Genomic DNA, 24,414 nt, shown 5'->3' with positions numbered 1-24,414 from the left:
CAAAGGAAAAGTATTACCAGCTATTTATTATGATGAAGCGCCTTTAGAAAAACAACATGATTCTATTCTATTCCACTTTACGTATTCTATTGTAAGAATAATGTAAAAGCTGCAGGATTAAAAGTGACTTGTATAACTTTAATAACTTGGTTCTACCTGCTCAAAAAAACTCATTGATTTAATATTCCACATAACACAAACAGATCTGATCCAACTACACCTGTTTGTGTGTGTGTGTGTGTGTGTGTGTGTGTGTGTGTGTGTGTGTGTGTGTGTACAGAGTGATCTATCATGTCAGCAGGTGTGTTTGGGCAGGAGTGTGAGTGTTCCTCTAGGACACAGGAGGCGTCTCTACCTCCTCAATCTAACCCACACACACACGCACTGAGGAGCCATGTGACACCACCCAAAACCCAACATGGAGAGGTTCAGTGAATGTGGAGGTGAAGGTGTGGAGGTGTGTCAGTGTGTCAGAGGAGACTCTGTAGAAGGACAGAGTTCCAGCAGACCGGTCCAGATACACTCCTACTCTGTCAGAGGAGGGGGAGATACTTATCTCTGTTACTCTATAATTATGATAGGCAGCGTATCTACCACTATCACAGTACAGAGCCCAGGACTTTTCATTATATCCAAGAAGACAGTCATCACCTCCTCCTCTCCTTGTGATTCCTCTGTAAGTCACTCCTATATGAACAAGTCCTTCCCACTGTACCTCCATGTAACAGCGGTCAGTCAGACTCCCTCTACATAGAACCTGTGTCCAGGAGTCAAATCTGTCTGGATGATCAAGATACGACTGCTCCGCCATCACCCATGTCACCTTTCTGTTGTCCTCAGACAGAAGGAGGCGTCTGTGTGCTGTGTTTGGGTCCAGTGTGAGTTCACAGGCATCTGATGGAGACAACAAGACACAATACAGCAGCGGGTGTTGATCTAATATTCCTCTTCTGTTTGTTTTGTGTTGATTTAGTCACAGGTTGGAGCCCATCTATCAATATGTTCATGAATGTGTAGGTGTCCTCATGTACTGTATTTGTTTTGCCACATGTTCTGCACGTGCATCTTGTTTACAACGCAGCTTCTACGTCACGTGATAAGAGCTCTATAAGACAACTGAACATGTCTATTTTAACTGAACATTTGACATTAATACATTATTTTAACTGTTTACACAAATAATCAAAATACTCTTTGTTATTGCATTCCTGGTGAGTGTTTCTGTGTGTACACGAATCATAGTAAATAATGTGAATCATAATAAATAATGTGAATTATAAATAATGTGAATCATAATAAATAATGTGAATAATAATGTGAATCATAATAAATAATATGAATTATAATAAATAATGTCAATCATAATAAATAATATGAATTATGATAAATAATGTGAATCATAATAAATAATGTGAATGATCACAGATAATATGAATCAAAAATAAAGTGAATTATAATAATGTGAATCATAATAAATAATGTGAATTATAATAGATAATGTGAATTATAAATAATGTGAATCATAATGAATAATGTGAATCATAATAAATAATGTGAATAATAATGTGAATCATAATAAATAATATGAATTATAATAAATAATGTCAATCATAATAAATAATATGAATTATGATAAATAATGTGAATCATAATAAATAATGTGAATGATCACAGATAATATGAATCAAAAATAAAGTGAATTATAATAATGTGAATCATAATAAATAATGTGAATTATAATAGATAATGTGGATCATGATGAATAATGTCAATTATAATAAATCATATGAATCATAATAAATAATGTGAATTATAATAAATAATATGAATCATAAATAACGTGAATGATAATAATGTGAATTATAATAAATAATATGAATCATAATAAATAATGTGAATGATAAATAATATGAATCATAAATAACGTGAATGACCATAAATAATGTGAATCATAATAAATAATGTGAATTATAATAAATAATGTGAATCATTATAAAAATGTGAATTATAATAAATAATGTGAATCATAAATAATATGAATTATAATAATTAATGTGAATTATAATAAATCATGTGAATCATAATAAGTCATGTGAATTATAATAAATCACGTGTTTGGTGAGAGTGTAGATTAAAATATCTTCTCTGTCAAATAGCAAGACTGCTCATAAAAACATTGTGTACAGTCAGTACAATGTACTGGTTGTGACTGGATGTGGTGCAGAACATCTTCTCTTGTTGTCTTCAGAGACCAGATTGTCTCAAGTGTAGTTGAGGTTCTAAAAGGACAATTCAGGACTTACTTTAACCTCAATATTTGCAAAAGTAATTAAAAAAACAGCATCAACAGCCCTGTGATGGCCTGGCGGCCTGTCCAGGGTGTCTCCCCACCTGCCGCCCAATGACTGCTGGGATAGGCTCCAGAGTCCCACCACCCTGACAGCAGGATAAGCGGTTTGGATAATGGGTGGATGGATGGATGGATGGATGGATGGATGGATGGATGGATGTTTTTATCAAATGTTCTGATGTATGAAGTTTCCATCCTACTCTTGTGTGTATTATGATGAATACCAATCATTCATAAACTGGAAGCACGGTCACGTGACCTTATTTATCATGAATTAAAATAAAATAACTGCTCCTTGTTCACTCCACCTCTGAGCTAATGGACTGTATTAATAGAGTCTTCATATTAACCTTAACATAGTCTTAATACTAGTCTTAATAGAGTCTTAATATTAGTCTTAGTAGCGTCTTAATAGAGTCTTAATAGACTTTAACAGCAAGGCTCTGGTGAATCAGAATCAACTCAAAAGTCTCTCGTCATTCTCAGGGGAAAAAAATAAAAAATCCGTCCTGTCCCTGAAAAAACGCTCTTGTCAAATCCTCTGCAACACAAGGTGGGCCCATTTAACACGGGGACTTAACAGTATTTTGTCCCTTTACGTCTTCTTTTTCAGTAATTAAATGAATATTACACAGGGAACAGTCACAGGAAGTCTTTGCAGTAGTCTGTTAATCTTTCTAAACATTTTATCTCACTTCAATATTGTTTGCTCCATCTAAACATCTGAATGTGATCTGCTTTGTTCTCATGAAGAAACTAAACACACACTTACACTTCCTCAGACCCGGCTCCAACCTGCACACTCCAGCATGGTCCAGCCTGGGGGTGGAGGAGAGACACAGTCACACCAGCACATCCTCCATCTAATACACCTCCACCCAGTATCAGTCCTGTCCTCTGTTACAGAAGAACCAGTCTGATCCAGCATCAGAGTAGGAGGAGACATCCTTGTAGAAGACATGATGAGTGAGTGTCATCCAGCCGGTCCATACCTGAGAGAGTCCAGTCTCCAGTGTGGATCCTCCAGTCCAGCAGAGAGCAGCTTCCCTCCTGAGTCTCCTGGCTGGTTGTAGCTCAGGTCCAGCTCTCTCAGATGGGACGGGTTGGAGCTCAGAGCTGAGAGCAGAGAAGAAACACCTTCCTCTGAGACCAGACAGCCCGACAACCTGAACACACACACACACACACACACACACACACACACAAGCACACACAAACACACACAAGCACACACACACACACACACACACACACACACACACACACACATTACTTCCTTGTAGCGGTTGGTGTGTAAGAGTGTTTAAAAGAGTGCTGGGTGGTGTAAAGCACTGTGAATGACCTCTGTGATGATAAGCTGCTGTACAAATAAACTTGTCTTATCTCATGAAACATCTTCTACATCATCAGGGTTCCTGAACAAGCTTCAGCTTCACTAAACCAAACAATAACTAGAAAAACGCCTTTCCACAGAAAAAGCATGTGAATGCTGAGCTGCTGAAAGAAATCGCAAAAGCATTGCTGAAAATGGATAAATAGGAAAAGTCAGAAAGTCACTAGCCTGAAATACCTGGAAACTGAAATGTGAAATGGCTGAATATTTTAAAAGTTTTAAAGGTATAAAAAACCGAAAAATTTACCATAATGTGCTAAATACATAAATAGTTTGATTGTTGGAAACTGAAATGTGTGTAGAATGAGAGGAGGGGTTGAATGAGAGGAGGGGTAGTGATGAAGACGAAGAGTGATTAAGAGGAAGGGTAGTGATGAAGATGAAGAGTAGTGATAAAGAGGAAGGGTAGGAAGGAGGGTAAGAAGGTTGTAGGAAGGTAGGATAGCAGGGAGGTTGTAGGAAGAAAGGTAGGAAGGAAGGTAAGGTTGTAGGAAGGAAGGTAGGGAGGTTGTAGGAAGGATGGTAGGAAGCAAGGTAGGAAGGTTGTAGGAAGGTAGGAAGGAAGGAAGGAAGGTTGTAGGAAAGAAGGTAGGAAGGTTGTAGCAAGGTAGGAAGGAAGGTAGGAAGGAAGGTAGGAAGGTTGTAGCAAGGTAGGAAGGAAGGTAGGTAGGAAGGAAGGAAGTAGGTAGGAAGGAAGGTAATAAGGTTGTAGGAAAGAAGGTAGGAAGGTTGTAGGAAGGTAGGAAGGAAGGTAGGAAGGAAGGAAGGAAGGAAGGTATGAAGGACGGTAGGAAGGAAGGTAATAAGGTTGTAGGAAAGAAGGTAGGAAGGTTGTAGGAAGGTAGGAAGGAAGGTAGGAAGGAAGGTAGGAAGGAAGGTATGAAGGACGGTAGGAAGGAAGGTAATAAGGTTGTAGGAAAGAAGGTAGGAAGGTTGTAGGAAGGTAGGAAGGAAGGTAGGAAGGAAGGAAGGAAGGAAGGTAGGTAGGAAGGAAGGAAGTAGGTAGGAAGGAAGGAAGGAAGGTAGGAAGGTTGAAGAGGGGGGAAGGGCAGTTAAGAAGTGGCAGAAGCTGATCAGATCTACCAGGTGTTGAGAGTTGACACTAATTAGCCTGGCAGTTGAGTTTCAAATTGATATGTGACGTCACAATAGGACTGAACATTCTAACAGGCAAAGTGTATGGCAGAATTGCTAAACTTTGGAGCTGAATTGTTCAAAAACTATAAAATATTTAAATGGGGTTTCTAGCTCAAAAAATGAAGGAGGAGATACAGTTCAAAGGTGATGAGGGTTTCAACCTTTCCCCATAGACTTCCATTGTTTTGAAAAAGTAGAAAAAGCTTAATATGTCTACAAGTATAAAAGATTTCAAAAAACCGAAATGTGAGCCTTAATGGGCTTAAAGAGATGAACATTTTGATACCTGAATGGTTTCAGTGGCTAAAAGTATGAAGGAGTAAAAGAGGTGGAAAGGTTGCAAAAGTCCCCCATTGACTCCCATTCAAAAAATGGCTGAAAAAAGTTGAATATTTCAAAACGTTCAAAAGGTATGAAAAATCTGAAAGGGGATCACTAATGTCCTTAGTGAGTTGAACATTTTGATAGTTGAATGGTTTCAGTAGCTAAAAGTATGAAGGAGCTACAAAGTGTCAAAAAATGGGCGGAAATAAATCAATAAATAAAGAACTGCAAAGCAATAGTGTCAATACCCAGCATTCACATTAATGATGGATTATATTTATACTATAGCGCTTCATCTAGACACCCAAAGCGCTTCACACTGAAGGGGGAAACACACCTCAACCACCACCAATGTGTAGCACCACCTGGGTGATGCACGGCAGCCATTTTGCACCAGAACGCTCCCCACGCATCAGCTTGAGGTAAAGAGGGAGGAATCATTGAGCCAATCACACGGGGGATGATGAGGTGGCCAGATGGAGACAGCCAGGTTGGGAATTTTGCCAGGACACCTGGGGACCCCCTACTCTTTGCTACAAGTGCCATGGGAACTTTAATGACCACAGTGAGTCAGGACCTTGGTCTAACATCTCATCTGAAGGACAGCATCTCCTACAACACAGTGTCCCCCTCACTGCACTGGAGCATTGGCTTCTTTTTTTTGTCTCTCATCATCAGCAGCTTCTCCGCGGTGGCAGCAAGCTAAGTAGGACACTCCAAACCTCCCTCTCCCCAGCAACGCCCTCCACCTCCTCCTGGGGGGGCCCAAGGCGTTGCCAGGCCAGATTGGACATGTAGTCCCTCAAGCGAGTTCTGGGTCTACCCCGGGGTCTCCTCCCAGTTGGACGTGCCCAGAAAACCCCCAAAAGAAGGCGCCCAGGAGGCATCCTAATCAGATGCCCGAACCTCCTCAACTGGCTCCTTTCGACGTGAAGGAGCAGCAGCGCCTTTAGAAAAACAACATGATTCTATTCTATTCTACTTTACGTATTCTATTGTAGGAATAATGTAAAAAGCTGCAGGATTAAAAGTGACTTGTATAACTTTAATAACTTGGTTCTACCTGCTTAAAAAAAACTCATTGATTTAGTCCGCGGTGGCGTAGCGGTCTAAGCATCGGCTTGGTGTCGATGCAGTTGCCCACTGGGGACCGGGGTTCGCGCCCCGGTCTCATCAGATCCGACTATGGCCGGACTCGACGAAGCAGCGATCATTGGCAACGCTGTCTTCGGGAGGGGGGCGGAGTCGGCTTGTGTTCGTCATGTGAATGCGTCTCTGTGTGTGTCGGAAAAACAGTGGTTCGGCTTGGATTCGCCTTGTCACGAAAGTGGGGAGGCGCTTTCCTTCGAGACTGCCGGCCGGAGAGATGCAGTTGGCGAACGCATGCAATACGAGGGTGGGTGTTTGAATTAAAATAGGGATCAATTGGCCACTAAATTGGGAGAAAAAAGGGAAAAATCAGAAATAAATTTAAAAAAAAAAACTCATTGATTTAATATTCCACATAACACAAACAGGTCTGATCCAACTACACCTGTGTGTGTGTGTGTGTGTGTGTGTGTGTGTGTGTGTGTGTGTGATGCACAGGGCGTGTGTGATGTGTCAGTGCAGTAATACTGGGGTAGTAGTGCTTGTAGTTAGTGCATGCTGCATGCTGCTTCTGCTTGCTACTCTCTGCTCTCAGCTACTGCCGCCGGCTAGCCCTCTTTGTGGGGGTGAAAAGAGGAGCCGAGTGCGTAAGTCTCCCCTGCCGGTACATAGCCTCTCTACCGCCAAGACTCCTGCAGTGCCTCCTCGTGGCCACACATGGTAACTGGGTACCTTGCGGTCCCTGGCTAAACTGTAGGGGATCTCGGAGCTACAGTGGTCCCCAGAGGTCTAATGTGCAGGCCCATGTGAAGTGGATACGCCCTGGCATTGACCAACCACTGTCCCACTGCCTTGTGGGTAAGTGTAGGACGACAAAGGCTAGGGGAGCACACCCTGGGAGAAAAGCAACGTGCATGGCGGCGCACGATAGGCGGTCCTCTGACAGACTGGAGCTCCGGCAGCCTCCTGCAGCTGTGGAAGAGTGCTGGTCGTCTTGGGCCCCCCTTGCCACCAGATCCCACCCTCTCACAGTGAAGAAGTGCTGCTGGGACATGCGCACCCCCAGCGGCACTGTAAATAATCTCTTTGCGCAGGTATCCACCTCTGCCTCGGTGAGACCAGCAACCGGAATATGGATCAAAGTCTGGCGGCGATGGGGTGTCTGGTGACGGGAGCAGGTATGAATGCACTGGAAGCTCCTAATCAGACCCCTGCACGCCAGCGGCACAGGGCTATTCATGGTCGCCAGCAGCTGGGCTTGAGTGGCAGCTGCTCTCGGCAGACCCCTGTGTGCCTGAGCAGCCCTATTTAGGAGCCACACTGCTCACCCCAACTGGGGAGGGGCCTAGAAAAAGTGGCCTAAACATTGCCCACTCAAAACATCCTGGATAGGCTACCGCACCTATCGGGACATTCCACTCTGCGGTCGAAATAAAAAAAAGAAAATAATTCCCTTTAAACTGGCAACATGGAACATAAGAACTCTGCTGGACGTTAATGCCGAAAGACCTCAGCGAAGGACTGCACTAATTGCAGCGGAACTCAATCGCTACAATATTGACATTGCTGCACTCAGTGAAACCAGGTTCCTGGATGAAGGCTCCCTGAAGGAGGACACCTACACCTTCTTCTGGAAGGGATACCCTGCAGGAGGACAACATCAGCATGGTGTGGGATTTGCAATAAAAAACAGCCTCCTACCAAGACTCACTGAAACACCGATTGGCATAAGTGAAAGGCTCATGTCGCTCAGGATCCCTCTGGCCAAGAAACGTTATGCCACCCTCCTAGGTGCCTATGCACCAACACTGCCATCAGAGGATGACGTAAAGGACCGCTTCTATCAGTCACTAGATGAGGCTCTCCGTCATATACCCAAGGAGGACAAGATCTTTTTGCTGGGCGATTTCAATGCCAGAGTGGGGAAAGACAACAAGGTGTGGAGTGGTGTCATTGGTGGGCATGGCATTGGGAAAGTCAATGCAAATGGACTGCGCCTCCTAAGCCTCTGTGCTGAGCATGGCTTGACCATCACAAACACCCTCTTCCAATTAAAAAACAAGCACAAAACATCCTGGATGCACCCACGCTCCAAACATTGGCACCTATTGGACTACATCATTGTGAGACGTGCTGATACAAAAGACGTCTTACTTCGTGCAATGAGAGGTGCTGAGTGCTGGACAGATCACCGGCTCATCATGACCAGGCTCCAGGTGGAGGTACGCCCTGCTGTTCGTCTCCAAAGGTCAGGAAAGAAGAGGCTTGACTGTACTCAGCTAGAAAAGGCTGAGGTCCAGAACAATCTCCGCCTCTCTCTGGCTGAAAACCTGGAAGACATTGAGCTTCTCTTGAGCACGGATGATTCCATTGACAGGAAATGGTCTTCCGTGAGCTCCAGACTCTACAAGGCAGCATCCCAATCCATCGGTTACAAGAGCAGAAAACACCAGGACTGGTTCAATGACAACACAGGCACAATAACTTCCATACTCAAAGGCATGCATAAAGCACACAGTGCTGTCCTCAACAATCCCACATCAGCTACACTCCGGCAACAATGGCAAGCATCCAGGAGAGAGGTGCAGTCAAAATTGCGTGCCCTGCAGAATGAGTGGTGGATATCGAAGGCAAATGAAATACAATCCCATGCCGATAGAAATGATATGCACAACTTTTATGATGCAGTGAAAACCATCTACGGCCCAAGAAACTGCTCTGTCTCCCCCCTGAAGTCTGATGATGGTACCACCCTCATAAAGGACCAGAAATTCATCACAAAAAGATGGGCAGAACATTTTGAGACTCTTTTGAACCAGCCCTCCCCAACAGATCCCTCGATCTTGGATGAACTACCTGTCCGCCCCACCATCCAAGACCTTGACCTTCCACCAACCTTTGAAGAGGTTCATTGTGCAGTTAGGTCGCTGAAAAATAACAAGACCCCTGGCCCTGACAGTATCCCTGCAGAGATTTTTAAACAGGGAGGCTACCTCTGCACCCGTGCACTTTTCCTGTTCATCTCACACGTATGGAAGAACGAAACTGTCCCTCAGCAGTGGAGGGATGCTAACATCATCTCCATATATAAAGGCAAAGGAGACAAGTCCCTCTGTGGCAACAGCCGTGGCATTTCACTACTGGCTGTTGCTGGAAAAGTCCTGGCCAAACTCATGTTACACAGGCTGGTAAAACACATCTCAGAGGAGCTGTTGCCTGAGTCACAGTGTGGGTTTAGGAGGAATAGGAGTACTGTGGACATGGTGTTCACAGCACGGCAACTCCAAGAGAAGTGCAGGGAGCAACATCAGAACCTCTTCATAGCCTTCATCGACCTGTCAAAGGCTTTCGACACAGTCAACAGGGACATCCTATGGAACATCCTCCTGAAGTTTGGCTGTCCACGAAAGTTTGTCAACATCCTTCAAAGATTTCACGTGGGGATGATGGCACGTGTGACCATTGGAGGCCAGGAATCTGAGCCCTTCAGGGTGTGCACCGGGGTACGTCAGGGGGGCATCCTTGCTCCAGTTCTTTTTAACATCTTCCTCCTGTGTGTGACATTGCTGCTCCACAAGGAAATCAGGAAGGACAGTGGGGTTACTGTGGACTTCAGACTAGATGGAAACCTATTTAACATCCGTAGGCTCCAAGCGGTCACAAAAATGACGTCGGAGCACATCATTGAGTTACAGTACGCAGATGACTGTGCAGTTGTGGCCCACACACCCGAGGCACTACAAGCTACCCTTGCAGCTGCTGCAAGGGCGTATGGTAGGCTGGGGCTCTCTATAAATGTGACAAAGACTGAAGTAGTATGCCAGTGGGCATCTACTCCTCCATCTCATTCACCAACCTTCAACATCTCCGACAAACCACTTGCAACAGTGGAATCCTTCAAATACCTGGGCAGCTTCCTCTGACGACTGCAGCATCGACAGGGAGATGCAAAACCGGATTAAACAAGCGTCATCCTCTTTTGGCAGACTTAGGAGAAGGGTCTTTCAAAACAAAGACCTCAACCTCCACACCAAAATATCTGTCTACTTGGCAGTTGTCATCACGACTCTCCTCTACAGCTGTGAGGCGTGGACCCTGTACAGCCACCACCTCAGGATGCTTGAGGCCTTCCACATCAGATGCCTACAATGCATCCTGAGGATAACCTGGCGTGACCGAGTGCCCCATACTGAAATACTCGGCAAGACCAACTGCATCAGCATGGAGGCTACCGTCACCCAGCACCAACTTCGATGGCTCGGTCACGTCATCAGGATGCCAAAGGAGCGCTTACCGCGTAAAGTGCTGTATGGCCAGCTACATCTTGGCCACCGCTTGGCAGGGGGCCAGAAAAACGGTACAAAGACCAGCTGAAGACCATCATAAAGAAGTGCGGCCTGAACCCGAGCCAGCTGGAAGACACTGCCGCCCAACGCTCCATCTGGCGGCAGCTCTGTCAACAAGGGGTGCAAAACCTCGAGAAGGACCGCGGTGATCAACGGACCAGAAGACGTTTGAAGAGACATGAAGCCAGTACCACACCTACACCCCCAGTCAGTGATTTCACCTGTTCTGTCTGTGGCAGACATTGTGGATCGCGGATAGGGCTTTACAGCCATAAGAAGACTCACAAGTGACAGAGGCAGGATTGTCATCATCGGACACGACGGACAACCTAAAGCAAGCAAGTGTACAGAGTGATCGATCATGTCAGCAGGTGTGTTTGGGCAGGAGTGTGAGTGTTCCTCCAGGACACAGGAGGCGTCTCTACCTCCTCTAACACACACACACACACACACACACACACACTGAGGAGCCATGTGACACCACCCAAAACCCAACATGGAGAGGTTCAGTGAATGTGGAGGTGAAGGTGTGGAGGTGTGTCAGTGTGTCAGAGGAGACCCTGTAGAAGGACAGAGTTCCAGCAGACCAGTCCAGATACACTCCTACTCTGTCAGAGGAGGAGGAGGAGATACTTATCTTTGTTACTCTACCATTATGACGGGCACTGTATCGATCACTAGTACACATCAGACTCCAGGACTTTTCATTATATCCAAGAAGACAGTCTAGACAGTGAAGGAGCAGCAGCTTTTTTTTTAAATTGCCTTTTTTGTAATTTTTTATCATGACCAGAGGGAAGACTGCTCCCTACTGGCCCACCAACACCAAATCCAGCAGCAACACAGTTTTCCCGGGAGGTCTCCCATCCAAGTACTACTCAAACCCACACCTGCTTAGCTTGTGTCATTCAGCAGAGCCAGGGGTACCTGTCGGTTTGGCCGCTGGCAAACCAACCCAGTCATAGTTAACTGGTACCACCACGGAGGTCAACAACTTCCTGTGTCAACTCAGGTCACATGATCAGACTAGGGCACATGATGGTGTGCAAACTGTTCATTGTTATTCTTTACAGCAGCTGCAACCCTAGTTGTATGAAGAGATGTTGGACATAAATATAAAACATGATCCAAAGTGGTCAGTAGTCCCTGTACTTATTCTTTCATTGGTGTGAATGTGTGCTACTGCACAACACTTAACAACTTATATGATTTGCAGCAAACTCAATAAAAATAGCAACAACAAAGTCAACTAAAAAGGACAGGAGGGCGTCCATCTCTGCCAGAAGATCCTCCATTGAAACAGTTGTCCATCTCTAATAATGAGGGGTGGTCTAACATGGCGATGGTCCAGAAAGGTGCGTGTTCTAGCCCTGCTGCTGGCAGCTCCAAGCAAACCTCTCTGACAGCAGATAGTCTATGTAAATGACAGTTTATGCTTTACAGCTGTGATGTGAGCACATGTGGCTGAGGGTACTGACCATCTGCAGCTTTGAGGGACATTCTGATGTTAATGGCGCCAACACACACAGTCATGAAGCCCCACAGAGAGGTATCAAACCCAGCAGTGAACAAGAACCCCTTAGCTTTATAGACCATGTGATGACTACACATCATATAGATGATGTCATTAACACACTGTCATGTTTTGTTCTTAGGGGGGCAAAGGGATGAGGACACATTGTGTGCTCGGAGAGCTGCAGAGGTCAACGCATCCTTTTGTGTTGTCATAGTAGAGTTGTGTGTGTGAACACACTGCCAGAGGAAGTGATGCCTCCTCCACTTCTACAGTATGTCTGTAAGAGGAAGATGAAGTCGCTCTTTACCCCCGAACCTGTGGCCTCCACCTCCACATTTAAAACCACTAAAATATGAACCTGTACACAGGGTTACCACCTCACATTCATGTGTTCATACGTGTGTATTTAAGTTGTGTTTGATATACTACAATATAATCTTAACCAGTGCAGTATTTTTTCAGGACTTGTACTGATTGGCTAGACAGAGAGACCGAGCTGGGAAGGATGTGCAGCAGGTTAGGGTGATCAAGGATAGAGATGGAAATGTGCTGACAAGTGAGGAGAGTGTGTTGAGAAGGTGGAAGGAGTACTTTGAGGGGCTGATGAATGAAGAAAAAGAGAGAGAGAAGTTGGATGATGTGGGGGTAGTGAATCAGGAAGTGCAGTGGATTAGCAAGGAGGAAGTGAGGGCAGCTATGAAGAGGATGAAGAGTGGAAAGGCAGCTGGTCCAGCTGACATACCTGTCTGTGGAGGCATGGAGATGTTTAGGAGAGATGGCAGTGGGGTTTTTAACTAGATTGTTTAACACAATCTTGGAAAGTGAGAGGATGCCCGAGGAGTGGAGAAGAAGCATACTGGTACCGATTTTCAAGAACAAGGGTGATGTGCAGAACTGTAGCAACTACAGAGGTATAAAGTTGATCAGCCACAGCATGAAGATCTGGGAAAGAGTAATAGAAGCTAGGTTAAGAGGAGAAGAGGTGATGATCAGCAAGCAGCAGTATGGTTTCATGTCAGGAAAGAGCACCACAGATGTGATGTTTGCTTTGAGAATGTTGATGGAGAAGTATAGAAAAGGCCAGAAGGAGGTACATTGTGTCTTTGTGGATTTAGAGAAAGCATACGACAGGGTGCCGAGAGAGGAGGTGTGGTATTGTATGAGGAAGTTGGGAGTTGCAGAGAAATATGTAGGAGTGGTGCAGGATATGTATGAGGGAGGTGTGACAATGGTGAGGTGTGCGGTTAGAATGACAGATGGGTTCAAGGTGGAGGTGGGTTTACATCAAGGATCAGCTCTGAGCCCTTTCTTGTTTGCAATGGTGATGGACAGATTGACGGACGAGATCAGGCAGGAGTCTCTGTGGACTATGATGTTTGTGGATGACATTGTGATCTGTAGCGAGAGTAGGGTGCAGGTGGAGGAGAGCCTGGAGAGGTGGAGGTATGCACTGGAGAGAGGAACAGCGAAAGTCAGTAGGAACAAGACGGAATACCTATGCGTGAATGAGAGAGAGGACAGTGGAATGGTGAGGACGCAAGGAGTAGAGGTGTCGAAGGCGTATGAGTTTAAATACTTGGGGTCAACTGTCCAAGTAACAGGGAGTGCAGAAGAGAGGTGGAGAAGAGAGTGCAGGTAGGGTGGAGTGGGTGGAGAAGAGTGTCAGGAGTGATGTGTGACAGAAGGGTACCAGCAAGAGTTAAAGGGAAGGTTTACAAGATGGTTGTGAGACCAGCTATGTTATATGGTTTGGACACAGTGGCACTGATGAAAAGACAGGAGGAGGTGGAGCTGGAGGAGGCAGAGTTGAAGATCATAAGATTCTCACTGGGAGTGACGAAGAAGGACAGGATAAGGAATGAGTATATTAGAGGGATAGCTCAAGTTGGACGGTTTGGAGACAAAGCAAGAGAGGCAAGATTGACATGGTTTGGACATGTGTGGAGGAGAGATGCTGGGGATATTGGGAGAAGGGTGCTGAATATGGAGCACTTTTTTCTCTGAAAACAAAACTATATTGATGTGTGATGCATTGACAGGACCTCTTTGCTGGTGGATGTGCTCATGGGAAGCGGTTGACAGGAAGTAGGAAGTAGAAGCAGAGCTTGTTACTACAACTGGTTTGTAATTCCTCCAATCAGAGAAAACACCACCCAGGTTAGGATGTACTGACTGCCATTAAAGTGGATGTAAATGAGGACTGAAGTGGTCCTGTGTTGAAGAGGTTTAGGAAGACTGACCTGAGAGTTTCCAGTCTACATTGTGGACTCCCCAGTCCAGCAGAGAGCAGCTTGACTCCTGAATCCTGCAGATCATTGTTACTCAGGTCCAGCTCTCTCACACTAGAGGAGGAGGAGCTGAGGACTGAGGACACAACTTCACAGCTCCTCTCTGACAGATTACAGGAACTCAACCTGAATGGAGACACACACACACACACACACACACACACACACACACACGCACACACAAACATCACTCTATCATACTCTAATGCCACTAATATTGATTTTACTACTCGTTTTCATCACGAAACAGTTTGGATAATAACACTTTATTATAGTACTCATTTAAACACAGAAATATCAAAATACTACTACGAGAGTACTATTACTGCTACTAATTTTACTACTAGTCCTATTATAACTGCGATGGTTGCTTGTTATAATACAATTTGTACTGCTACTGCTACTGTGACTACTAATACTATTGCTACTACTAGAGTAGTACTTCTGCTACTACTACTATTACTGCTTTTACTACTGCTGCTAATTCCAGTACTACCTGATTCTTGTATGATTACTGCTACTTAAAACTATTACGACTGTTTTGATAGTTGTAATTATTCTATCATTTTAATGTCTTTAATACTTTTGATTTTAGAACCTGTAACCCCAGTAACACTATCAATCATCAGTGTAATGAAACAATATTTTCTCACCAATGGAAAAATATAATCTATACACTTACAGAGCTGTACTGGAGGCTTTGACCACTGGCAGCAGCCTCAGAAGACCCTCCTCTGAAGCAGAGTATTTCTTCAGGTCAAACACCTCCAGCTCCTTTTCTGAAGACAATAAGATGAAGACCAGAGCTGACCACTGTGCAGGAGAGAGTCGGCGTTTGGGGAGTCTTCCTGATGTCAGGTACCGTTGGATCTCCTCCACTAGAGAATGGTCATTCAGTTCATTCAGACAGTGGAACAGATTGATGCTTCTCTCTGGAGAGAGATCATCACTGATCTTCTCCTGGATGTACAGGACTGTTTTCTGATTGGCCTTTGACATACTTCCTGTCTTTCCCAGCAGGCCTCGTAGGAGATTCTGATTGGATTCCAGTGAGAGGCCCAGGAGGAAGCGCAGGAACAAGTCCAGATGTCCGTTTGGACTCTCTAAGGCCTTGTCCACTGCTGTCTGGTAAAGGTCTGGTTTTTTACGTTTATCTCCAAGTGGTTTAGACCTACAGGAGGTTGACTGTGTTGCTGACAGCAGATTGACTCCAGTTTTGATGAATGAGAGAAAGACATAAAGAGCAGCCAGAAACTCCTGAATGCTCAGATGGACAAAGCAGAAGACCTTGTCCTGGTAGAGCCCACACTCCTCTATAAAGATCTGTGTGAACACTCCTGAGTACACTGAGGCTGCTTTGATATCAATGCCACACTCTGTCAGGTCTGCTTCATAGAAGATCAGGTTGCCTTTCTCCAGCTGTTCAAAGGCCAGTTTCCCCAGACATTCAATCATCTTCCTGCTGTCTGTATTCCAGTGTGGCTCTGTCTCCGATCTCCCATGATACTTCACATTCCCCTGGATGGACTGAACCACCAGGAAGTGGATGTACATCTCAGTCAGGGTCTTGGGCATCTCTCCTCTCTCATCTGTTCTCAACACGTGATCCAGAACTGTAGCAGTGATCCAACAGAAGACTGGGATGTGACACATGATGTGGAGGCTTCGTGATGTCTTGACGTGTGAGATGATTCTTCTGGCTTGCTCCTCATCTCTGAATCTCTTCCTGAAGTACTCCTCCTTCTGTGGATCAGTGAACCCTCTCACCTCTGTCACCATGTCAACCCACTCAGAAGGGATCTGATTGGCTGCTGCAGGCCGTGTGGTTATCCAGAGGCGAGCAGATGGAAGCAGTTTCCCCTTGATGAGGTTTGTCAGCAGCACATCCACTGAGGTGGACTTTGTGACATCAGTCCAGATCTCATTGTTCTGGAAGTCCAGAGGAAGTCGACACTCATCCAGACCGTCAAAGATGAACACAACTTGGAACTCGTCAAAGCTGCAGATTCCTGCTCTCTTGGTTTCAATAAAGAAGTGATGAAGAAGTCCCACCAAGCTGAACTTTTTATCTTTCAGCACATTCAGCTCTCTGAACGTGAACGGAAATGTGAAGTGTATATTGTGGTTGGTTTTGTCTTCAGCCCAGTCCAGAGTGAACTTCTGTGTTAAGACTGTTTTCCCGATGCCAGCCACTCCCTTTGTCATCAATGTTCTGATTGGTTTATCTTGTCCAGGTAAGGGTTTAAAGATGTCTTCACATTTGATCGTTGTTTCTGGTCTCGCTGGTTTCCTGGATGCTGTTTCAATCTGCCTGACCTCATGTTCATTATTGGCCTCTCCACTGCCTCCCTTTGTGATGTAGAGCTCTGTGTAGATCTGATTCAGAAGTGTTGACTCTCCTGGTTTAGCGACGCCCTCAAACAAACACTGAAACTTCTCCTTCAGAGCTGCTTTGAGGTTACTCCGGCACATGGGAACAAGGATTTCTGAATAAACAAATAAAGCAGGGAATCAGTGAATGGATGTTACTGTAATGTGAGAAACAGAAACTTTACCAAGCTCCATAGTACAGTGTTGTAGTACTCGACTCCAGGACTCGGACTCGAGTCCGACTCGAGTCCTGATTTTCATGACTCGTGACTCGACTTGGACTTGAGCACTGATGACTCGGACTTGGACTTGGACTCGCGAATTTACTGCATTCGGACTCGGAAGTTGGAGACCCGGACTCTGACTTTTTAATTGATAAAGACTGTTTTTGTTAGATTTTTTTAAATAATAGGCCCTATTAAAATATATTGATAGCTATATTAATACTGTAACATTATTCAATTTCGTGTAAGGGCAGACACGTGTGTTCCACCTGCATGCGGATTCACGTGGCGTGCATACCGTCATGTTCAGTAGCGCCAAGATGCCTAAAGAGACCCCCCGAATTGTGCGCTTTGCTTACACAGATTTTACAACAAATTCCAGCAAGATCACTGCTAGATGTTCGATATGTAAACGAACTATTGAGGAGAAGACCGGGACAACCTCAAACTTCAACAGACATCTGTCAAGGATGCACCCAGAAAAGTAAGTGATATGCAGTCAGTTGATGATATGGTTGGTGATCAGTTACCGTCAGCTAGCTAGCTATCTAGCTAGCTAACGGTAACAATAGCCTCTGAAGTAACTCAGCCACTGGTCCAAGATGTTGGGTTAGGTCGTGTGGCGGGTATATCATGCCACTAGAACCGTTGGGTTGGGTGGTGTGGCGGGTATATCATGTCACTAGAACCGTTGGGTTGGGTGGTGTGGCGGGTATATCACGTCACTAGAACCGTTGGGTTGGGTGGTGTGGCGGCGGGTATATCACGTCACTAGAACCGTTGGGTTGGGTGGTGTGGCGGGTATATCACGTCACTAGAACCGTTGGGTTGGGTGGTGTGGCGGCGGGTATATCACGTCACTAGAACCGTTGGGTTGGGTGGTGTGGCGGCGGGTATATCACGTCACTAGAACCGTTGGGTTGGGTGGTGTGGCGGGTATATCACGTCACTAGAACCGTTGGGTTGGGTGGTGTGGCGGGTATATCACGTCACTAGAACCGTTGGGTTGGGTGGTGTGGCGGCGGGTATATCACGTCACTAGAACCAAGTGAGATTGTATAGGTAAGTTAAGTAACGTTACTGTTAGCATGCTAATGCAGCATTGCACAGAAAAGTCACAGTACGGTTCGCTTTCGGTACGAGCGTGCCATCCATCTCACTAATGATGAGTTGGTAAGTAACACGCAGCGTCTTCATGTTATAGGGAGATTAAAACTGATTTTTCTTATTTATCATTTAGCTAATTACCAAGTAGCATACACTTAACAGAAAAAACACACCACTCTGAACTACCGTGTTAGCATTAATCTTAACTAGCAATAACAAATCCGCACATGGCAGGTCTCCGCCATGAATATCCTCCACGTGCGGAGAAGGAAGAAGTCTAGCCTATATGCATCCACAAATAATGTTGATAAAATGTGCACAACTTTACAATGCAAATAAGAATAATTGTAGGCTATTACTCGCCATTGACTAATTGAAGAAAGCTAATGTGGATGCCGCCACTGGTTTTCTTGAGAGCTGGAGACGGTACGAGATTTGACGGATGCGGCATTCCCCCCCCCCCCCCCCGATGTACCGGAAACTAGCGAACCGTATGGTGATTGGTGACACCGCATAGGCTACTGTAAATATGGGGATATTTTTCTTTGCATATATGCAGCATTGGGTGTGCCAAATTCTAAAAATAGACACGCGCGACGTAGCTTTTGAACAGTACTATGAACTGGCTCTGTCTTCTAACAAAATCACACCCTCCCTGACCCATACAGAATAAACATACAGACTCACGGAGGATAGAGAGTTAAAGCTCAGCTTGGTAGCATGTAACATACTTAAATCAATAATTAAATGACTGGGTTTTGCTAATTAATCCCTGTCCTGTTAGTCTCATAAATTATGTATCTTTTCTCATACTTTTCATTTATCCAGCTAGCTTACATTAGTTAATCTACTAATATGGTAATGTTAGTTATATAGATAACTAAATATGTAACTTAACTGGTTATGGTTCAAACAACTATGTGTATAATGTGTAACATTTGTATTGCATATTGTTATAGCTATAACGTTACACATTTTTTGCTGTGAGAAAGATTACTTGAAACAGTTTGGCATCAGCAAGCTAAAGTGTGTATCCTATCTTCCCCTAGGTTCCAAGAATACCGTGCCTCCACTGCTTCAGATGTGATGCCAGCTGCTTCAGGTCAGAAGACTATCACATCATTTTTAAATGATGGACAGCAAAGGATGTACGACCTCAAACATCCACGTCAGAAGGCAATAAGTGATGCCCTTGTAAAAGATCTAATCATTAAGTGCTGCTTGCCACTCTCCATCGTTGACAACGAGGACTTCAAGCACTTGCTGCATGTCCTGGACCCTCAGTACCGGCCCATAGCAAGATCTATAATTTCCTCTGTGACCATTCCAGGAATGGTGGAAGTCAAGAAAGAACAGATAAAGAGCCAGCTGGCAGAAGCATCGAGTGTTGCTGTTACCACAGACATTTGGAGTGATCGAAATATGCGGTCATTCCTTGGAGTGACAGCACACACAGTGGCAATGGATAAAAAAAAACAGGAACTCAGCCTTCAGTCATATCTTCTTTCCTGCAAAAGAGTGCAAGGGAAACACTCAGGAGAGAAGATTGCAATGATGTTTGAATGCTGTGCTGAAGAATACCTGATTAAGGACAAGATCAACTTTGTCATAACTGACAATGCATCCAACATGAGAAAAGCTTTCCAGGCCAGCTTTCCCCTAGAGGATCCTTGTGATGCTGAAGCTCATGATCCCAGCACATTTGAGGAGGATGATGAAATATGGCAAGACCTGATGCCAGAAGATCAACAGACAGCCAATGACACTTTGGCTGAGAACTGTAAGATGCAGAGACTATCATGCTTCACACATTCACTGCAGTTGGTCATAAAAGATGGTCTGAAAGACACCAGTGGGCTGTCAAGCACCCTAGCAAAGCTATCCCGTGCAGCCAACCTCCTCCACAGTGGCACCTCGTTTAAAGACGGCTTTGAAGCGTGTTCTGGTGATGCAACAATTCCAACAGCGAATGCCACACGATGGAATTCCACTCTGAAGCAGGTGAAGGCTTATGTGCATTTAGACATGCAAAAGCTGTCCAGTGTGTTGGAATCAGTGGGGCACAAAAGCCTTATCTTATCCCCGCCAGAGTATGCTCAGCTTAAAGAACTGATCGAAGTTCTTGATCCGTTCTTAGAGGCAACCAACCTAAGTCAGGGTGAGACTACTGTCACCGTCAGTGTGATTGTGCCCTGTGTCCTCACTCTGCGCTGTTACCTGCAGGAAATAAGAGGAAAAGCCAGATACTGTGGGCCTCTGGTGAGAGCTCTGGAGAGCTCCTTGAAAACAAGGTTTGCAGAGGTTTTCAGTGCAGTCAAGATACCAGGATGTGAGCCAGCTGAAGGAAGAGGCCCTACCAAATTTCCTTTCACCAATGCCTACTTCATAGCATCTGTGTTGGACCCAGCATTTGGCTTCCAGTGGCTAGAACATGATGTGCAGCTGGACAGTGACATCAAAGATGTGCTGAAGACTGAGATCAAAGGTGAGAAATGTTTTGATTAATGTTAGTTAAGTGATTAACTATTTGATTGTTGTGATGTTTATATCATTGAAGGTGTTACAATAAAGCACATAGGCGTGTCATTTGTCATGTAGGCCTAGTCAATAACATATTTGTAATGAGTCCCCCATGCCCCCTCTCATTTCAGAGTATATAAAGGCAGAGGGTGTCAAGCAAGCGGTATCAACTGCAGATGCAGCAGAAGCAACAGGACCAGGGGAAGGTGAACTTTCAGAGTCTCCTCCTGAGAAGCAGTTGAGAATGTTCCCTCACTATAGGAGGACTCCCTCCTCCACCGAGAAGAAGCCGTCTGGCCAGGCTCAGTTGACTGCATACCTCAACTTGATCACTGAGCAGGACTCTGACTCAGTCCCGTGCCTCAGGTTTTGGCAGCAAAACAAATCCAAATTCCCTACCCTCTATCAGATTGCCACACAGGTATTCTCTATCCCTACCTCCAGTGCACCCATTGAAAGGGTATTTAGTCATGGAGGCATTTTGATGAGGCCTCACCGTGCAAGGTTGAGTAGTTCCATGCTGTCAGATCTTATGTTTTTGAAATGCAACGTGTATGCTTAAAACTAGTGCCACCAGCCTTTTGTTCCTAACTATTCCTGAGAGACAATGTCTTTTGACTAGTTTTTATGAATGTATTGTATGCTGTGGAACTTACTTCTGTATACTGTTTCCACCATTTGCTAATATCATGCTATTCACAGCTATCAATGTGTTTTGAAGCACATCCAGTGTTCAGAATGCCAAAGAAATTCAGACTGTTCTAAAAATGTGTGTGTGCGCGCATGCTTGCGCGTGCATGTGTGCGAGTGTGTGGGTGTGCATTTGTTTGGCTATCGTGTCACAAAGTAATTAAACTCCCTTTGAAATGGTGACAGCTGTGTCATTTTTGTTTAATGTAGACCTTTTTTATTTGTATGTCAGATCTTTGACTGTGCCCGAGTGGATCAACGGAGCCATCTTGGAACTCGACTCAGACTCAACCTTGATGACTCGGACTCGGACTAGGGTAATAGGGACTCGACTCGGACTCAGGTAATGGGGACTCGACTCCGACTCGACTCGACTTTTCTTTGGTGACTCGGACTTGGACTTGGACTCGAACACTGGGGACTCGAGACTCGACTCGGACTCGAGGTTTAGTGACTCGACTACAACACTGCCATAGTATTACTTCACCTTATCAGTGGTGGATGGACAAGCAGGTCTGATTTAAGACAAACAATGAAGACATGTAATTAATTTATATAAAGGGTAGATTTATCCAAGTGCATTCCCACAAACAACCTGCTTCATTTCTACTGTAATAATATTTTGATGGTTGCTATTATCACATCTCTTGTAGTAACCATGTATTAGTTAGGAGCTCTTCACTGGGATTATGGGGACAGTGGTGATGTCTTAAAGAGGTTCTCTCTGGTATTATTGTTCTGATGTGAACCAATGTCATCAGCATTTTACACCCATAACAACCATCAACGGTTTAACCAGATTATCCATTAGATTTCTTTTATTTACCATCCAAATGGAAACTGTCTGAACCTCCTTTCATAAATCTACATTTGCGGCAGGGTTTGAAAATAGTTCCACCCCCCACTTTGCCTCTATTGACCCTGTACATGGTGTTGAGGCTTTGTAATAAAGAGTCTCTTACTGCTCTCCAGAGAGGCAGCCAGCTCCTCCTGCTTCATACTCCTCAGGAAGTGCAGTGTGATCTTCAGAAGTGCCTCCCTGGTGCTCCTCCTCTGCTCCTCTTCCTCTTCCCTCTGTCTCTCTAAGCACTCTGGGGAATCTGAACTCAGAACCTTCTGGAACCTCTTCAGCTCCTTCTTCACAAAAGTGACAAGGTTCTCCTCAAGCAGCTGGAAATGAGTCAGTATATGAATGAAACTTTCATGTTAAAGTCATGGAACAAAACATCAAGCCCATCTGTCACTGATTAAAAACCACTGGTGTGAACAGTGGAGCATGAAGACCATCATGACCACAATGGCTGTTTTTCATTTCATCTGTAGGTGAAGTAAAAGCTGTTGATGTACATTTACACACCATAAATATGGAGTCCAGGTCTGTTTGATGCTCCTGGACAGACTGACCACTGAGAACCTCTGACCTCTCCTGGTGGTCTCTGTGGAGAACACATGACATGTTAGGTCTCTAGACACACACACACACACACACACACACACAAACGAGGTTGCAGGTGTTGTGTAGTGATGGATGCAGGTAGAAACACAAGGTGAACACCACTGTAAATACTGATGTGGTTATTAGATGAGATGTTCTGAGAGAAGAAACTGAACCAGCAGAAGGTTCAGACCAATTCCATGTGTCATGACTTGTTACTACCTCTGTCTGTTCAGTAGAGTCTTATAACAACCAAACCATCTGTTCATATCAGCTGTTCAATTCTGACCTCTGTTCAGTAGAGTGGGGTCCATCCTTGAAATTAATAGGTTGAAACATAGACTGGTCACTCTTCATGGACACACAGCTGGGTACAGGGGGGTCTGGTCTCTCCTTTTCTTTTTTTCCATTTTCCCCCCTTTTTCTCCGAATTGGACTTGGCCCCCCCTCTTCCAAATCGCCCCAATTGCTCTTCCGCCCCCTCTTCCCAGCCGGGGAGGGCTGCCGACTAGAGTCTGGTCTCCACTGATGGATCTTGCTAGAAACAAGTCAAGTCAAGTTTATTTATAAAGCACATTTAACACAACCACAGTCGAACCAAAGTGCTGCACAAGTTTAAAATACAATATAAAATAAGTCACACATATAAAGATAAGAATATATGTAAAGAAAACATAAAATAAAGAAATTAAAATGTGAGCAGTAAAACATAAGAGTGAAAGTATATTTCTACAATAGAATCACGGTGTCAAGCTCAACTTGAATTGAATGCCAGCGAGAAGACGTGGGCCTTTAACAAAGATTTAAAAGCCTCTAGGGCAGTGGTTCTTAAGCTGGGTTCGATCGAACCCCAGGGGTTCGTTGAGTCACTCTCAGGGGTTCGGCAGGGGTCAAGACACACACAGTGTAGCCCGGTTCACACTGGCCGATCACACCGGCCCACTATATAGAATGGGCCGGCCCACTTTCGTAGGGGGAGGGGGGGCTCCCCGCTTGTCAACTATATTGAATGGTGTTGGTGTAAAGTGGCCCCTCCCCAAGTGGATCGGCCCAGGTAGAGGTTATCGAGCTACAGTAACGTTAACAGTACGCATAGGTTCTTGCTTGATAGTGTAGCGAATTCGGGGGACAACGCAACCACAGGAACTGCCGCGGCCGGGAAGCGAACCCGTATCGCCCGCACCGCAGGAGGCATCGCTAACCGCTCGACTAAAGGGTCAGACCCGCCAGCCAGCCAGCGGCCAGCGTGGCTTCTTATCCATGCACGTTACAGTACAGAGTAGTCGCATTTCCCCCCCCTCACTTTTCTTTCTCCATTCAGACGTCACTCATCTACGTCACAGCAGGGCTCGACCGTTTGTGTAATCCGTTTGTGTTTGCAATGGCAGAGTGGCGCTGTTCGTATTCCCACTCATTGAATCCCCGGGAAGACTGCAGAAGAAGCAGCGATTCAACGTTTATTACGACTTCGCTGACAACTTGAACCAAAATATGAGATATTTGTGTCTTGTTATGTTTGTAGTGAAAGAAACATTGCAAGACTTTATTAACTTTTCAACTCCGGCGAGAAATGTGAGCAAAAGCAATGGCGAAGTGAAGGTGTGAAGCGGGGGCTCTGCAGCCAG

The 24,414-nt window shown here is 45.0% G+C and overlaps 1 protein-coding gene across 6 annotated transcripts in view; it reads right to left on the bottom strand.

Moving 5' to 3' along the window:
• Positions 1 to 280: 280 nt before the first annotated feature.
• LOC130125938 (NLR family CARD domain-containing protein 3-like) overlaps positions 281 to 24,414 on the bottom strand; it is a 43,966-nt gene continuing 19,832 nt past the window's right edge. For all 6 annotated transcript variants that reach the window (XM_056295295.1, XM_056295299.1, XM_056295294.1 and 3 more), the window contains 8 exons: positions 23,079 to 23,327; positions 22,712 to 22,790; positions 22,317 to 22,524; positions 15,126 to 16,929; positions 14,396 to 14,569; positions 3,343 to 3,516; positions 3,123 to 3,169; positions 281 to 894 (listed from right to left, as the gene is read on the bottom strand). In XM_056295295.1, coding sequence (XP_056151270.1) covers positions 365 to 894; positions 3,123 to 3,169; positions 3,343 to 3,516; positions 14,396 to 14,569; positions 15,126 to 16,929; positions 22,317 to 22,524; positions 22,712 to 22,790; positions 23,079 to 23,327 — 3,265 coding nt within the window. In that variant the 3' untranslated portion in view covers positions 281 to 364. The remainder of the gene's footprint in view (positions 895 to 3,122; positions 3,170 to 3,342; positions 3,517 to 14,395; positions 14,570 to 15,125; positions 16,930 to 22,316; positions 22,525 to 22,711; positions 22,791 to 23,078; positions 23,328 to 24,414) is intronic.

Source organism: Lampris incognitus, chromosome 16, assembly GCF_029633865.1.
Source record: "Lampris incognitus isolate fLamInc1 chromosome 16, fLamInc1.hap2, whole genome shotgun sequence".
Lineage (NCBI taxonomy): Eukaryota > Metazoa > Chordata > Actinopteri > Lampriformes > Lampridae > Lampris > Lampris incognitus.
Note: the sequence above shows the minus strand (reverse complement) of the source record. Positions and strands in the feature narration are given on the sequence as shown.